Here is a 19,154-nt window from a genome sequence, read left to right on the forward strand (position 1 = left end):
TCTATTCTGAAGATGTCGAATCGCTGGCAGGAATCGATTAGACTTTCGATTAATCGTTCCTTAAAAAAAAAAAACTGTGTAATTGTCTTTGACATAACCCTACAAAATTAAGTAGATCATTCGTTGTCAAGGTTATATAGCGATCCCTTTCGTGTATATGTATATAGGTTATTACTATACACTAGCGCATTTTACTGAGCAGATCTATACGTCAATGTAAATTAGTCGACTTATTTCGAAAGATGCTTTTGTCGATGTCGAGTTTGACGTAAAACCAGTTAAATTTGCTCCGATTTCGTTGTTTCGTCGTAGTGGTTTTTAGTGTAATTTCTTTATATGAGTGACATAAGTGGCACCTGTAACTTGTTGCAAGGGTTGTTATCTTACGTTCGCGTGTCCAGAGTTTGCTTCTGAGAGGGTGCTCGCAGTCAATCTGTATGCAACTTCTACGCGTCGCCTCGACTATGTCTTACCAAGGATCACCTTATTCGGGCCCGGGCGATGAGTACGACTTCGAAGACGACGGGTACGACGACCTGGATGAATACAGGGAGCAGGAGGATGCAATACCACCGCCACCAGTGGACGATAGTGACGAAGGTACAGTTTGTTTACGATCAATGTCATCAGGTGATTTTGGCGTCATTTTACGTCTATTTTATCTGGATTAGCGACTCGCGGCCGTGACAAGAGTGTGCACGTTGTTTATAAACAGAAGTTACGTAAATGTAATTAGGTTAGGTTCATTACGATAGTATATTAGGTTAGTGTTCCCGCGTATTTGAGGTAGGAGCGTTTCGTGACGTAACGTAGTTGTAAAGATGTCACTTTCACCTTGGTGTGGTGGCGCTAATGTGGTCAACAAGCTGGTGCCTCAATATGACTGGCATTATGTTGTTTTTGTTGTTAATTTTGATTATTATTGTATTGCAGATACTGAGGAAGCTAGTGAGACAGACATACCCAACAATGACGAGCCTCTGGAGCATAAAGAACAGTAAGTTATTTTTCACAATATTACAAAAAAAAAAACTAATTGGAAATCTCATTGCATCACATAGGAATATAGCCAATATAGGTGACTATGCTAGTAGTTTATTTTTATCAACAACTTGCAATGTTTTATCTACACGTCTGCCTTATCACTATATCATTGTAAATTTGTAAATACATGCTTGAACAGCAAGGTTATGTATATGTTTGCAAATTAATATATATTATTCAATTTATTCATTAATATTTGTGACATTTTCAACCAAAAGTTACCACATTGTCGCTTGTCAATAAGGTTGATTTTCAATTGAAGCTATATGGAAATAGCGCCTTATTGACAACCGACAATAAGTACCCTTTTGATTGAGAACGGCACATTTTTGCATGATCCCTATGAAATGAATATCAAAAAATGTAGCCTGTATTAATTTTTAGGGCTTAAACTATTTACATACAAAATTTCATCAAAATTATTTCAGTAGGCAAGTGACTTACAAATAACATTTATATATAATTAATTTGAAAACGATGGAAGGTCTTCACAGACCGTTTCGCGCGCACGGGATCTGGTAGCTGCCCTCACATACCCAATAAGAAGGTTATAGGTTTTCGCGGGCTTGGTTTCCGCAACTCGACGTCATATATTGCACCTATTTTGCGTGATGGGTTGACGGCACTACTCTTGCCAACCCAACTCTTCCAGGAAGCCTAGCAGACCCTTGATGTTGCCGACGACTTCTGGGAGAGACCCCGGCGAACCGAGGTATTGTGCCCGGTATTCTGCCACCCCTGGACATACGAGGATGACGTGGGTGGCTGTCTCTTCTGCCTCCATGCATGCCCTGCAGAGGGGGCTATCTGTAACACGCATGGTTAGTAAGTGCTTGTTTAGTGGGGCGTGGCCAGTTATGGCTCCAATTAGTAGCCGGAGCTGTGGCCTCTTCAGCAGTCGCAGCCTCCTTTGTTCATCATTTAGAATCATTTATTCATCAATTGTGCATTACAGGTAATGAATACAGGTGTTATAAACAATTTGTTCTCTGTAATATGTCTTGCGACGTACAATGATTTTGGTTACCTAGCGCATGCAATATTATTAGAAATGTCACTATCTCCGTGACAGACCTGGGTTGATCGTCGGGAGGGCTTCCTTCGCCTGTCTGCAAGTACCTAGGTTAGTCCAGTACTGTTGGTATTTTACCTTGGTGTTGTGTTGCAGCATGTTCCGGAGCCAGGCATATGGCAGAGGTAGGATTGGCTCCGGTCCTGCCACCTTCAGTTCCGAGCCTCCTCTTGCTAATATGTCGGCTGCATCGTTACCTCGCGAGTTGCTGTGTCCTTTAATCCACTGCAGAGTTACGCTATTGGTGGTACATACCTCTGACAGAGCTTTGTGGCATTCGTAGATTAGCCCTGAGGTCAAAGTATAACTTTGCAGGTCTTGTAGTACTGACCGACTATCGGAGAGTATGCGGATGGGGTAGTCCAGTACTTTCCTTGAGACGATTGCGTGTGCTGCCACTATGATGCCCATACATTCTGCCTGGAAGACTGTGTTATGTGTACCAAGTGGTGTCGAGATGTGTATGTTTAGGTTCTCTGAGAATGCCCCAGCGCCAGTGCCTGACCTTGTCTTTGATCCATCCGTGAAGATTCTCAGCTCCCTTGGGTTGAGTCCTTCATGGGGTTCTTCGTATAATTGTATTTTGTTACCCAATAAGAAAATCCACCTGTATAATAATATTCAACACATCTCTATTGTTCTAGAATGTATCAGGACAAGTTAGCGAGCCTAAAGAAGCAGTTACAACAGCTTGAAGATGGTGTTCATCCGGAGTACACGCGCCGCGTCAAGAGATTAGAACACCAGCTGCATGAGAGACTCAGGCTCAACAAGATATACAAGTAAGGCTATATTGTATTACTATAGCAGCCATACTCAACTTGGTGATCCTTATGGATCAAAAGCTTGTAACTTGTAATAGATAGATAGATAGCGTTTATTCGTGGCAAAAAAGAGGAAAACACGTACATAGGAAACACAACATAAATAATATAAGCCACAAAATGGTCCCGACTCAGCATGGTGCTAGCCTGGCTGGGCTAGTGGAAGAGATACAAGTGGAAGTCCCTTTTTGACAGCTTTTGTTAGAAAGTTTGAGAAGTGTGTGTGGTGTGAGATTACAAGATAGAATTAGGAACAGTGTGATAAGGGAAAAGTGTGGACTGAGCGAAGATGTAGTGACAAAAATTGAGAAAGGTATGTTGAGATGGTTTGGACACGTGGAAAGAATGAGTGAAAGAAGGCTAACCAAGAGAGTGTATAAGGGAGAGGTAGAAACGGGAGTTGGAAGGGGCAGACCTCGGCGGACTTTCTCTGATCAGATCGGGGAAATCCTGAAGAAAGGCCAGGTCAAGAGCACCCTAAACCGGCGAGCGTGTATGAGGAATGTTATGAAAGTGAAGGAAGCGAAAGAGGTATGTCAGGATCATAGCAAGTGTAAATCCGTGGTATCTGCCTACCCCTCCGGGAAATAGGCGTGATTATATGTATGTATGTTTGTTAGAAAGGGACTTACACTTGTATTACAAGCTACAAGCTTTTGATAAACAGGGCACTATTTATTTAATCGTATGGCGATATAGTCACATAGGCAAAAATTATGTACAGTATATTATTTTATAAGGCAACATCCAAGTTTTGCAACCACTGCACAGCATCGGCCGTCAAGTCTAATAGGTCATCCGGGCCACCCGAGTATGCGCGGAGTGGGCACCGCTGGATGATGTGCTCCATGGTCTGGTCCTCGATGCCGCAATCGCACAGCGCAGAGTCACTCCAGCCCCACTTATGCCGGAAGAAGTTGCATCGCCCGTGCCCGGTTCTTAGGCGGTTTAAGCGACACCATAGTTTCCTAGGAAGGTCGGTCCCCTTGCTCATGATAGTCGGATCTATATTCGCGGCCGGGGTACCGTCAGCTTGCTTCATCCATTCTTGTTTCCAGTGCTGCTGTACGTCGAAGGAACTTTGTGTGAGTGTTGCAGCGGCTGTGTATGCCGGGCGACGGGACTTTAGTCTCGCCATAGGCGGGTTGGTAAACTCCTCATGCATTGGGAGAGAAGGGCACTGGTACATAACCTTGCCATCCAAAGATCACCAAATAATCAATAATAATAAAAGTAGTTATGGAATAAAAAGGCTTTTTATTTTTATTTTTATTTTATTTTATTTTTATTTTATTTTATTTTATTTATTATTATATCGGCAACCGAACCTTCAGCCGAAACATGATTTTTATGGCGAAACCTGCTTAAACCAGGCGTGGCTCACTCCACGATTTCGTCGCGTCGCTATAAGTACATGCGGCCCACAGCAGTTTTGGTGTCTAGCCATAGTAGTCACCGCGCACCGCTACGGAAAGGACGCCTGCTTGCGCTTGCGCCATCATATCTGTCGTAATAGACGCGTTTAATTAGAGAGTGAATCTTCTGTACCTAAGTACTATTATTTATTCTGTGCCTAAACCGTAAATTCGATCGGACACAAATAAATTTCTAATATGGCTATGTTAACTTCCAGAGACCACGTATACGATGTAGTAGAAAGAGAATACATAGCGGAGAAGAAGGCAGCCGCAAAAGAGTTTGAAGAGAAGAAGATAGAGTTACGAGAGAACTTGCTCAACGACTTCGAGGACAAGCGGAAAATGATAGAGACCGAGAGACACAGTATGGAGCTGAATGGGGACTCTACAGAGGTATGTAGCATTTTTTATTTTATTTTTCGTAAAATCATTGCAAATTAAATAACCCTAAGGGTAATCACAGATTTTTTTAAATTTTTTTTTCTTATAGGGTTTTCTGTTTTTTTTTTTAAATTTTCGCCATTTTTCTTAAATAACTTAGTAATCCTACATTTCATTTAGGTGCAATATATCATAGAACATGTCGTGGTCGCTTTTCGCTGAAGGAAAAACATCGCGAGGAAACTTCTAGATTGGAAGGTCAGATGGCTTTCGTAAAAACTAGTGCCTACACGAAGTCTTGGGATAACTTGCCAAGTGGACCCCAGGCTTCCATGAATCGTGGCAAAAAGCTGTGGCAACGCGAGGAAGATGATGATCAGGAGGGTTTTATTTATTTATTTTATAATTTACAGGTGAAACCAGTAATGAAACGGATCCTCCGACGGCGGGCCAACGAGCCGGCGCCGGCGCCAGAGAAACGGCGCAAGCCCACAACCACGCTCACCTTCCAGCTCGAGGCGCGCGACATCGACGCCGACCTGCGCGCCATCGCGCGACACTCCCCGCCCCCCGCGCCGCCCAGGCACAGCCAGCCGAGGAAGCACGTCAACTCCAGCTGTGAGTAACGAGAGCTGTTGAGCGCATACAGTTAGAGTTAGACAGAGATAGCGACATCGACGCCGACCTGCGCGCCATCGCGCGACACTCCCCGCCCCCCGCGCCGCCCAGGCACAGCCAGCCGAGGAAGCACGTCAACTCCAGCTGTGAGTAACGAGAGCTGTTGAGCGCATACAGTTAGAGTTAGACAGAGATAGCGACATCGACGCCGACCTGCGCGCCATCGCGCGACACTCCCCGCCCCCCGCGCCGCCCAGGCACAGCCAGCCGAGGAAGCACGTCAACTCCAGCTGTGAGTAACGAGAGCTGTTGAGCGCATACAGTTAGAGTTAGACAGAGATAGCGACATCGACGCCGACCTGCGCGCCATCGCGCGACACTCCCCGCCCCCCGCGCCGCCCAGGCACAGCCAGCCGAGGAAGCACGTCAACTCCAGCTGTGAGTAACGAGAGCTGTTGAGCGCATACAGTTAGAGTTAGACAGAGATAGCGACATCGACGCCGACCTGCGCGCCATCGCGCGACACTCCCCGCCCCCCGCGCCGCCCAGGCACAGCCAGCCGAGGAAGCACGTCAACTCCAGCTGTGAGTAACGAGAGCTGTTGAGCGCATACAGTTAGAGTTAGACAGAGATAGCGACATCGACGCCGACCTGCGCGCCATCGCGCGACACTCCCCGCCCCCCGCGCCGCCCAGGCACAGCCAGCCGAGGAAGCACGTCAACTCCAGCTGTGAGTAACGAGAGCTGTTGAGCGCATACAGTTAGAGTTAGACAGAGATAGCGACATCGACGCCGACCTGCGCGCCATCGCGCGACACTCCCCGCCCCCCGCGCCGCCCAGGCACAGCCAGCCGAGGAAGCACGTCAACTCCAGCTGTGAGTAACGAGAGCTGTTGAGCGCATACAGTTAGAGTTAGACAGAGATAGCGACATCGACGCCGACCTGCGCGCCATCGCGCGACACTCCCCGCCCCCCGCGCCGCCCAGGCACAGCCAGCCGAGGAAGCACGTCAACTCCAGCTGTGAGTAACGAGAGCTGTTGAGCGCATACAGTTAGAGTTAGACAGAGATAGCGACATCGATGCCGACCTGCGCGCCATCGCGCGACACTCCCCGCCCCCTGCGCCGCCCAGGCACAGCCAGCCGAGGAAGCACGTCAACTCCAGCTGTGAGTAACGAGAGCTGTTGAGCGCATACAGTTAGAGTTAGACAGAGATAGCGACATCGACGCCGACCTGCGCGCCATCACGCGACACTCGCCGCCCCCCGCGCCGCCCAGGCACAGCCAGCCGAGGAAGCACGTCAACTCCAGCTGTGAGTAACGAGAGCAGCTGAGCGCATACAGTTAGAGTTAGACAGAGATAGCGACATCGACGCCGACCTGCGCGCCGTCACGCGACACTCCCCGCCCCCCGCGCCGCCCAGGCACAGCCAGCCGAGGAAGCACGTCAACTCCAGCTGTGAGTAACGAGAGCAGCTGAGCGCATACAGTTAGAGTGAGACAGAGATAGTAAGAGTGCATCGCGCTCTCATCCTTATATGCTCGCGTATATAGTTGAGGGCAAGAGCCTGACACTCTTTGATAGAGAAAGATAGATTTATTGCAATTCCTATAAGAGGAAAGAGAAAATAGTGCCATGCTTTGTCCTTATCACCGACCGGGTGGCATCATAGGTAGGAGGCGATGGCGAAATACCGAAATTTATAAGAGTGAAAGAGAAAAAATCCTATGCTGTCCAAATTTTATATGAATAAGTCTTTCTCTTACCCCCGGTCGCTCGGTGGCGCATCTATAACTACTTGTATATACTATGTCTATGGTTGTGGATCACCTTGATACCACTATTGCCTCTTGCATATACACAATAGCTATCGCTTCGACAACGAAACGCTTTGTGTCTCTCTATCACTCTTCCAAATTAGTGCGACAGTGACAGTTGCGTTTCGATCGCTACGGAGCGTAAGCGATTGGCAAGTTGGTTACGCGGCCTGTAGACTACAAGCATAGAGTAACTTATACTAGAGCGGTACTGTCATAGTAAATTTTGTAACCCCAATAAATTCACTGCCATCTATCGACACACTTTAAAACTAAAAATGAAGATTTATAAAAATACGATAAAATGTATTTAAATATGGATAAATGATTTTTTTTTTTTTGCATTAATTATTTTTATGATTTTGACCCATGTCCTTTCACTGATATGCGTTAAAATTGTTAAATAACAAACGAAACCGTCAACGCCATCTATACGACAGTAGGTCAAAGCTAGTAGCGTCCTCTGAACGAGAATCAAATATTCTTGATTTTCGAGGCAAGTTTTTTCCTTAGACTGTATCCATCTATAACGGAGTTATATCTATCTTTGATGTCTATAACTACTATACTATGTCCATGGTAGACGGTGAAAGAGGGAGTGCAGGGAAGAAATGTAGCAGGAGAAAAACAAGTATACGAAATAAAAGAGCGGCCGCGAGGGACAGCGTAATCAGCGTCTATATGTGACAGTAGACTTGGTCAGTTAGCAAATTAGCTCCATGCATGAATTTATTTTGATTTTTGGATTTATAATTTATATCGTTGGAACACCGGAAATGATAAAAATACTTTTGTAAACTTTAACATTATTTTATTAAAAAATGTTTAAAACGGTGAAAATTTTTGAGCGGTTGAAACGCTTATAATTTTTGGCGCGAATTCGACAGAGCGTAATGACGTCACACGTTGGGCGGTCCAACTGACGTTTGCTACTAATGACACTAATCTGTCGAACGCGTGACGTCACGTGGCGTTTCGAGCGTTTCGCTCACTAGCTTTTCGCGGGCAAATTTTTGTACTTTTTATTTATAATTTTAAGTAATTAAATGGTAATTTAAAAACGGAAATGCATTTGTAACATGATATAACGGTAACAAACATCCGAATAAAACATATTTCGTTCAAATATAAACTTCATGCATGAGGCTAATTGATTTGGGTTCGACACAGGTACGTATGCATCTATGCATCTAGGTATGTATATACCTGTGTAGTATTACAGGTCGCTCGCGCTCACCATTCAATACGTAAGTATAGATTTATTTATATAAGAAGTACATCATACAGAATAGGTAAGTAAAAAAGGTATATATTGGTATAGGTAAGTATTAGTTTTAAGTTTCTTTTTCAGGTTCTGCCGTCTACAGCATAGTTACACCCTTTCCGACCGGCAAATATGTATCTGTATAGAGGAACCCAATAAGTACCAGTGTAAGTAGTTTAAATGCATTGTTATCATAATATTGCCTTCGGTTACTGTGATAGTCACTCGTGAAATAAAACTATGAAAATGGATTATATCGCGTATATTGAATTTATACATCCCGACGTTTCGAATCCTTTACAGCGTTCATGGTGAACGGGAAATTTCAATATAATCTGTTTTCATAGTTTTATTTCATTGTTATCGCAGTGCGGTTGAATGATAAGGACCTAATCATTAGGTAGGAGAGTTCATGCCGGGACATAATAAGAAATTATGAGTTAAATTAAAATGCAATTCTTATTTAATCGTACATGTAATTATTTAATAACAACAAATACTTTCATAATGATAAAAAAAACACAAACTCATATTACGACCGGTCTGGCCTAGTGGGTAGTGACCCTGCCTGTGAAGCCAATGGTCCTGGGTTCGAATCCCGGTAAGGGCATTTATTTGTGTGATGAGCACAGATATTTGTTCCTGAGTCATGGGTGTTTTCTATGTATTTAAGTATTTATATATTATATATATCGTTGCCTGAGTACCCATAACACAAGCCTCCTTGGGCTTACCGTGGGACTTAGTCAATCTGTGTAAGAATGTCCTATAATATTTATTTATTTATTTAAATCTTGTAAGTATACTCAATCAATCACAACTACGAGCATATTGAAATACTATACTTAATCTTAAATCTAAACTAAATCGCTGTTGTGAACAGGTTCGTTTTGCAAACAATTTATTTCATACAAGTGAATATTTGTGACGTTTTCAACCAAAAGGTACCACATTGTCGCTCGTCGATAAGGTTGATTTCGAAGTGAAGCTATATGGAAATAGCGCCTTACTGACTACCGACAATAACTACCCTTTTGGTTGAAAATGGTACATTTAGTTACCTAATTACACTAGCGAAACCTTATGGCGCGATCCTAGCGTAATTATTATCAAAATCATAAATAAAGCTTGTTCCAGAAAAGAATTACGTTCGTATTCGCACAGGTTGCATATCAGACTTCTGACCAAAAGGCTTAAGGAGACTGTTATAATGTAAAAAAAATACCTGTTTTATTATTCTTAATAAAAAGAAATCCCTTTCGAAGATATCGCCATCACAGAAAAGACTACATCAAAATTTTTTGTACAAACACAAAATCGAGGCATTTCCACGAAAACCTAGCAATGAAGTTAACCTATGTAGTTAGTAAGACCTGTTCAAAGGGTGTTAAAACAATTCTAAGAAACTGATGATAGACGATGGCGGACTGGAAATGGTCATAAGCCTGGGTTTTCTAATAAATAACACAGAGAAGAACATCATATCTGCGTTGCAAAAAACGCCTATTACCCTGTCTGTACTATATTTAGCCAAAAGTGCAAAATGTACAAATGAACAGTGCAGTCCTTAAAAAAATTACTTTATAAAGACCTACCGATAAACTAAAGTACCTAACTAAAATGCAAAATAGTAAACTGAAGTGGAAACCACATCTACCATTATCCAAGAAAGCGATAAAGCGACTAACTCAACAATATCGAAATTTATTAACTTTCAAAATTTAAACGAAACGTGGAATTAAACTTCTGCTGTATGCGACAAAACATTATAATATTTATTTAATTTGCACATTAAATAAAATAACCGTCACGAATAGCACCTGGGTCAAATGTCCCCATTACGACATAATTCTACGAAAAAAGATATATATATATTAGATATGATTTTCGGAATTGACTGTATGAATGCTATGGGTTTAAATAGGTAATTAGTATCGAGTGATTTTTCTACGGCTAGCGACAATCTTTGAAGAAAATTAATTGAAATGTTACGAATTTAGAAGGGGTACAAAAAAAAATGATAACATTGTGACCTGACGTCCTCTCCATCCACGGCCTCTTGATGGTCGTGGCTGGTCCGCGGCCGGGTCCGGGGGCGTTACGGGCGGGTACCTCCTCGGATGGCGTAGCGGCGGGTACGGCGGTTCGATGGCGCTGCCGGGGACGCTGGCGTTGCTGGCGGTTGTGCTGCTGGTTGCGGCGTGGGTCGGACGTGCATTACTGGTCTGGCTGGTCGGTGTGCCGTCCTTAGCGGCGAGGTGCCGCAGCTGCAACTGGATCCCGCGTGCTGGTCCTGTGCTTGGTCGTCTGTTGGCGGGGGCTGGGGTCGCTCCTCGTCCTTTGACTGCGCTCGTGGTTGCTCTGCCGGGTTGTTTCTCGGCGGTAATATTGCCGTGGCTACTGCTGGAGTCGTGTCTGTTACGACTCGAACCGTTTGCTGCCCTGATGAAGTGATGGTCACTTGCAGGCCCTGGACCACGTGGAATGGTCCCGCTAGCGTGACTTCCATACCGTCGGTTATGATCGTGAGCTCCATGTCGTGGTGATGATTGTCGTGTCTTCTCGGGGTCGCTTGGCAGGGTGGCTTGGTAGATCCTTCTTCAGTTCTTAGTGCAGTAATAACACGTATGAAGTCTTGTATAGTAATCTCGGTTTGTTCATAATACCTAACCTTTTATACACGTAGATTGTCGCTGACACAAGCAATATGCGTTTATGTCGCAGTAAACCAAATCGTTACTGCTAAACACTGAAAGCGGCTAATTGCCATTACAATCACATATATGCAATGTAATGTTAAATATGCGTTGTAATGTTATGTGTAAGTTTGCTTTTGGTTCTTCTTGTGTTATAATGTGCCACGAATAAACTATTTCTATACATATAATTTTAATTAGAGTTAACATCAAAGGTCAATTATAGTGAAATAATCTACAAGTACGTTTACACGTTAGGAACTACCGGGCAAGTCGCAAGGCGGGGGACAACTAGCGAGGCCCGCGCCTCGCGGCTCGCATCTAGCATGCGTTGTCAGCATTCTTGTTACAATGTGTCCCTACAGAGGCCCCCCCCTCCAATTTTTGGATTACCAAAAATTTCATGAAACAAAATCATATATTCAACCAGCATGAATAGCTTGGTATCGCTCCGCTACCGATGGACGTGTTAATTTAAACCTAGCTGTAACTCTATATCTGCACACTCTGCACTTCGCGGCGACCGGCCGGCGATACTAGGAATTCATGCTGACGAAATGTTACACTGTTGTTTTGACTAAAATGTTGTTAACAATATTTATGGCTGTAAGGAATTTTTTTGTTAAGTACACAGGTATTCAAAAATACAATAAAAACATTTGAAAAACAAAGTTGCAGTTATTAACTTACATCCATTCACAAGTTATCCTAAGGTCACTTGCACAAGAAAAGAAAGCACTTTAACAAACTGTTGTCGGCTGGACCGCTTGGGGTGGTAGGGTCTGAACCCGGACCACTGGTGTTGACAGACTGGCGGCACCGACTTCCTTGCGTAACCAGCTTCTGGTTTTTCTAATGCAAAATCTTCTTATTACAAACAAAAGGTGGCTATCAAGCCTGCTACCACTATCAAAATAATGGATAAAGTATTTAATCTGGTCTCTACTTGCGTAACATTTGTTACAACTTGGGCCTGTAGGCCAAGCAATAAGAAGGTATAGAGGGAAATGCTAGAAACACGATTTTTGACTTCGTAGCTTTGTCTCTCAACAAAGTTAGGAGATGAACATATCAAAAGTCCCCGACCGTAACCCTGGTGCTGGGGGGGGGGGGAGGGGGATTAAAGGTTCAATTTTTCGGTTTTTCGATTATATCTCGGAAACTATGCGTCTGAGCGACATGAAATGATGAGCGATATACATGTTACAAGTTTTATTAGGTCAAGTTTTTTGATATCTTGTATAGTTTATGAGATATCCGCTCTTGAAGGTTTATTTAGGGCTCTCATTTTTATCTTGATTATCTACATCAGTGAAGCTGCTAGGCCGGGTTTGGTAACGTTTTTGTATAAATCGTGGGTGCTGAATTCATTTATGGTATCCGACGTCTACCCGCAAGTGTCTGCCCGTTTGGGTTGTATCGTACAGCACGAGCCTCCTCTCCACGCTCGAGCGTTACGGCGCACGCGCGTGGTGTAGCGGGGGCGCTAACAGTATACCTATCTAACCTACCTACTCCCCTTACCCAAAAATCTACCTAAAACCTTACCTACTTATTTAGCTTAGTCAGTAAATGCAAAGATAGATATAACTCCGTAAGAGATACAGGATACAGTTTAAGGAAAAAAACGTGCCTCGAAAATCGAGAAAATTTTATTCTCGATCAGATGGCGCCACTACCTTTGGCCTACTCTCGAATAGATGACGGTTTCGTTTGTTATTAAACAATTTTAACGCATATCAGTAAAAGATCATGGGTCAAAATAATATAAAAATATTTAATGCAATGCAAATGAAAAAAAAACATTTATCCATGTATAAATAATTTTTTTGATATTTTGCGCGGTGCGTCATAGTGAACTTTCCCAGAATGCACAGAATAATATTGGGTTGTAGTCTCGCGCGTCAGTTGACGTCTTTGTCGCGAATATTTACAACACACAAGAAAATAATAATATTTTCTTTTCAGGCGAATCTCCAGTTCGAGAGAATAACGACTCGCACGACACTCGAGTGGAGGACGGCAAGCTGTTGTTCGAGCGGCGGTGGTTCCACCGCGGGCAGAGCGTGTACGTGGAAGGGCGGGATATGCCGCGCTTCCCCGGACACATACACGCTATCACCGACGAGGCGGTGAGTAACTATAGTATAACGAGACACGAGGCAAGCTGTTGTTCGAGCGGTGGTTCAGAGCGTGTGCGTGGAGGCCGGGATACGCCGTCCCCGGACACATACACGTCAGTGGCGCAGCTAGGCGTGGGCGAATGGGGCCCACGGCCTCGCACTTAAGGGGGTCTCGCAAAGTCAACCTTTTTATGCCTTTACCTTGGGAAAACACATTGAAAAGGGCCTCGCCGATGTGGTTTTCGCCCACTGCAAGATTGGTTCACGCCACTAACACGCCATCACCGACCAGGCGAGGCGGTAAGTAAGTTGTTATTCGAGCGGCGGTGGAACATGTTTTCGTGAGTTGATGAAAATTAGACATAATATTGTCTTCGGTTACCGCGATAGTTACTCATGAAATAAAACTATGAAAACGGATTATATCGCGTATATTGAATTTATAATACATCCCGACGTTTCGAACTCTTTACAGCGTTCGTGGTCAACGGGTGACTGAGGAAAAATTACAAAATGCAAAAATACCCACATACTAAAATAATGAACAATCATAGACTACAAACTTTAAGGCTGGTTGTACATGCAAAATCGGTTCATAAGGCTAGTTATACACTATAATTATTTTTCAAGTAAAGATATATATATATACGCGATAAAAATAAACTATGCCGGCTCCAACCCTACACCACGGACCCGAGAAGATTTAATTCCCTCCTAAATTGTAGGAGGGTATCCCAATATGGGACCGGCAACAAAACTCGGCGGGACACATCTTTTCAAAATCTTTTTTGTTGCCGGTCCCATATTGGGATACCCTCCTACAATTTAGGAGGGAATTAAATTTTCTCGGTTCCGTGGTGTAGGGTTGGAGCCGGCATAGTTTATTTTTATCGCGTATATATATATATCTTTACTTGAAAAATAATTATAGTGTATAACTAGCCTTATGAACCGATTTTGCATGTACAACCAGCCTTAAAGTTTGTAGTCTATGATTGTTCATTATTTTAGTATGTGGGTATTTTTGCATTTTGTAATTTTTCCTCAGTCACCCGTTGACCACGAACGCTGTAAAGAGTTCGAAACGTCGGGATGTATTATAAATTCAATATACGCGATATAATCCGTTTTCATAGTTTTATTTCAAAATTAGACATGTTTTCTTAACTTGGGTTCCATACCCAAACGGTAAAAACGGGACCCTATTACTAAGACTCCACTGTCCGTCTATCCGTCTGTCTGTCTGTCACCAGGCTGTATCTCATGAACCGTGATAGCTAGACAGTTGAATTTTTCACAGATGATGTATTTCTGTTGCCGCTATAACAACAAATACTAAAAAGTACGGAACCCTCGGTGCGCGAGTCCTACTCGCACTTGGCCGGTTTTCTTTTTTTCTATCGAGCTAACTTTGAAACTTTTAAGGTTTTGGTTGAAGTTTGTCCTTGCAATTATAGTCTAGTTTCCGTGTATATTTTTCATGGCATTTGCCCTTGATATAACGTGTATAAAGTACAGTTTTGAGTTATACTCCCTCTTAAGGTATACATTTTGCTCGTTTTGCTGGCTGTATAGTAATATTAATATGCGTGGGACTAGGATATGAGTGGGTTATTTTCCACTAGAGTATACCTACTTAGCATGAATCATATAATCGATGATTTCATTCTCGCTAAATCCCTATTTATAACATTTATTTTATTTATTTATGTATGAAATTTTGCATACATATGTAAATCGGATGACAATGCAATATTATGATGATATGGAGCTGATCTGATGATGGAGACAGGAGGTGGTGGCCATGGGAACTCTATGGCCAGGATTACACTTGTAAGTTTTACTTACGTAAGTAGGGACACAGCTATACTACAAAATGAGATATGAATATCGTTATCTCATTCTAGCAAATAGCTTTGTTCCTACTTACTTAAGTAAAACTTACAAGTGTAATCCTGGCCTATGATAAAACAACGCAAACTAATTGTGTTTGGGGTTGTTAAAATTGTCTCGATAAGTATTAGTTACCTGTGGAAAGAAAAGTAGGTAAGCGATAAAAGCTTGTACCAAAATGTTTTTTTTTTTTGCCAAAAACTTATTTACTTGTTATTAAAATCTGCTATCCTTTCCAGATATGGGTGAAGAAGACGACGAATCTAGAGCGTATTAGGATATACGTGTCGCAGCTCGCGCGGGGGAAAGTGACGATAAAACGGCGCGCGTCATAAGTGCGACAGTGACGGACGCTAGTGTGGTTCGGTCCTAACTCGCCGGTCCATTGACAAGTACTTTAAAATTATTCCTCCCGTAAGATTGGTCCCAAGGTGACACACCGGAGACGTGTACGCGTTGTAATACAAGAGACCTCTTAAGCGATGTCACACTTGTACGCAGACGTCACGCAGATGTTTGTCGTCCGTTATACTTATTCATACATTACAACGCGCACGTGCATGTAAGAAAAGTCTTTGGACGTTTTTAGACGTTTAGTCTATGCACGAAGGTTATTTCAGCAGAAAATCATATTATACAAACATGTATATAAGAAATCATAGGCTTAGGTGACCGCTTATCATCAGGCGAGCCGTATGCTTGTTTGCCACCGACGTGGAATTAAAAAAAGTTGCATTTTATTGAAAAATGGCAACTTAGATCCTATTCTGCGGTTTATATGGACAAAATCGGGAGGAATTATACTGAGGTTGTAACACTTGTTAATTGAGATTAGAGGTCGGGTAGAGGCTAGTTTCCTCTCGCTCGCACGCCCCAAGTATGAGCAGGAGGTGATTATAACAGTCGATTTTAAGACCACTTGCCACGTTAAGTTTATTGATGATCTGGTAGCTTAAGGGCAAAGAGTTGTTAATGGTAGAAGAGGTGTAAAAGTGAAAGAAAAAATCGTCATTGGAATTTGAAGTTAATATAGTGTTACTCATGGCGCATGTTTTTTTATACTTTGTACCTCTTCTACCATCAAAAACTATTTGTTAAGAGTTTGTATTTGTTATGTTGGAAAATGTATGAAGTGAATAGATGTTTCAAAATACCTTGTTCTTGTCGGGAATAGTATTTTTCAAGTAGCTTGGGTACAGTGATAGCTGTCATCTTCGTATAATACCTTAAAGCCTTAAAACACAGTTGATATGACAGCTGTCAGCGTACCCAAGCTATGTGCAAAATACTATAGTACAGTCATAGACAAAGGACTAAGGCTGTAATCACACTGCAGTTTTCGTATGCGGCGCCAGTGTGATAACCGCCTTAGACGAAAGTGGTTCCAAATATCGTAGGAGCGTAAACATCAAAACTAGGTGACGTAGTACAGTCGCTATCAAATATATCGTAGCGGCCGAGGTCCTCAAAAATATCTGAACGTACGTTCACTTTCACATCGTCGTCAGAGGTTTTGTTCAGATATTTGTGAATACGTTGGCCGCTCCGATCACGGATGTTGCGGATGCCGATTTTTTGACATCCGCGGATGCGGATTTTTAAAGGCTCACATCCGCGGATGCGGATGCGGATGTCGAGATTAGACACATAAAAAACGTCAAATATTACACTTTAGTATATTTAATAAATAAAAAAAACGAAACAGTATTTGAACAAGAATATAGGTGCCCCACAATCGCATTACTATACTAAAGTCCAAATAAATCAAACTTTTCACTTCTTGTCGCTGTCCGTCATAGGCTAAAGTGAAGAAAGATTCCTATTGGCTAATGACGAAATTACCTATCACTTACGCCGCCGCTAGGACGTTCCTGTACCTACCTGTTCCACATCCGCATCCGCATTAAGCTCCGCATCGATTTTATGCGGATGCGGATGTTGAAAATAATGCGGAAGTTCCGCGGTTGCGGATGCGGATGCGAATATTCGCAACATCCCTGGCTCCGATATTTCTAACCACTCTTTCTAATCAATTTTTGTTTTGATCTCAAATATTTATAATAAAATTTGATTGTTTACAACTTTTACAATTACCTATTATACTAATAAGACATGATGATGATATTTTTTATATAAATATGCATTTATACAAGAATCTAAATTAATCATGTAATTGAATCCACTATATAAGTAACTTCATACATTTCCTTAACCAAAAGGGGGAGAATATTTGAATTTGATTCGAAGTCATGATATACAAAAGTTTTTGAGAACAGATAAATGTGGTATTTTCTATAAAAAGGGACCTTATTGTCGATGGCGCTTACGCCATTATAAACGATGCTCCGATATAAATACAATGCCGCGCGACGCTGTGCGGCGTAAGCGCCATCGACAATAAGGTCCCTTTTCATAGAAAATGCCCCAAATATTGAAAATGAGAATAATGTCAGTACTTTTTTTAAATTCTGCTTAATGACGTCGATTCAAATGGCAAATGAAATGCAATATGACAGAGAATTATCGTGCGAATGATCTGTTTAGGCTTGTTACAAATTATGGACCTTATTCTTTAAATTAAACATTTTGTGACGTGTTCCGGCAAAAGGTACCACATTGTCGCTTACCGAAACGACGACGAAAATTGAACGAAATTGGACGAAATTGGATTCTATCTTTATACGAATAACCTGTCAGAGCGTCCAATAGCAAGCTACAATGTTTGATTGAAAACGACACGCCAAAAACGTCTTATCACGTCAAAGGAAGTCGAGTCAACGCTGCGACGTGTATAGACGTCAAGATATCGGGCAATTGTAAACTAAAAGTGAAACGAGTGAACGTCACAAGGTAAAAACCCGCTTTAAACGTCTGATTGATAAAAAATTGTTTTAATCATCACAAGGTTCCTATAATTTTTCAAACCATCGAACAGTCATTCTCACTATTTGGGGCATTTTCTATGAAAAGGGACCTTATTGTCGATGGCGCTTACGCCGCACAGCGTCGCGCGGCATTGTATTTATATTGGAGCCGTTCAGAATGGCGTAAGCGCCATCGACAATAAGGTCCCTTTTTATAGAAAATACCACATTTGATAATAGTTCCATAAATCATGAATGCAGTATTGTTGTAAATAGTTGTACATGTCCAATGTAATATAAGGATCAATTGTTGTACATGAACTGTTCAGTAGTTTCGTGCCCAAAACAAGCAACGACAGAGTGAGGCAGCGCCACCATGAATGTCAAAGTGCTTATTTTATTTAAAAGGCACACTAAACAGACAACATTCAACATAGTTACAAAGAGTACATGAGTGGTAGGTATTGCATAAGAATGCCATCCAAAGCAAGCATGCACAGCAAGAAAGAAATTTAAGGAGCAAAAACTATCCTAAAACTATAAAAAAAGTATCCTAAAACTACTCAAAATTATACTAAATTACAAATTACAACATTTCGCAAATACTTAATAATTACATGTCAAATTGCGTACTATTATTGAGAAGTGTGATGATGGCCGAGAACCCTAAGAACCTGCCTCCTAAATACTGCCTGCCGTGAGTCGAGAATGTCAATATCTTTGTGTTTAAATACCAATTCATTATGCTGGCGACACATTCTGACGATTGGATTGTAAAAAGAGGTATTATTTCTGTAGACCTGAAGGGCGAAAGTCTTAGGAGCACGGGATCTAAATCGAGGAGTATTGAACGTAACTAGGGATAGTAGGCTTGGCGAGTCAATTTTGTGATGTAGATTCAAGAGAGATGTCAAGTGTTTGTAGTCTCTGTTCATAACTATGACGCAGATCACGTCTGTAACGATAATTATTAAAATTTGGTCGAATTTGAATTGTCTCGAGTCATACTTTAACGATGTTTTTACGGCTTTCACTCTAGTTTTACGTTACGGTTTAACTCGCATATGTGAATCAATCAAAATGTACCACATTATCGCTTACCATAAGGACGAAAGTTGCTGGTATCTTTATACGAAAA

At 42.2% G+C, this 19,154-nt stretch overlaps 1 protein-coding gene across 1 annotated transcript; it reads left to right on the plus strand.

The window, feature by feature from the left end:
• Window positions 1–249: 249 nt before the first annotated feature.
• LOC134741965 (sin3 histone deacetylase corepressor complex component SDS3) lies at window positions 250–17,784 on the plus strand. Its single transcript, XM_063674864.1, has 7 exons — window positions 250–600; window positions 934–997; window positions 2,761–2,898; window positions 4,574–4,751; window positions 5,153–5,357; window positions 13,105–13,268; window positions 15,392–17,784. Exons 1-7 carry the CDS (start codon window positions 438–440, stop codon window positions 15,485–15,487), a joined length of 1,008 nt encoding a protein of 335 aa, XP_063530934.1. The 5' UTR covers window positions 250–437; the 3' UTR covers window positions 15,488–17,784.
• The last annotated feature ends 1,370 nt before the right edge of the window (window positions 17,785–19,154 follow it).

Source organism: Cydia strobilella, chromosome 6, assembly GCF_947568885.1.
Source record: "Cydia strobilella chromosome 6, ilCydStro3.1, whole genome shotgun sequence".
Taxonomy (NCBI): Eukaryota; Metazoa; Arthropoda; class Insecta; order Lepidoptera; family Tortricidae; genus Cydia; species Cydia strobilella.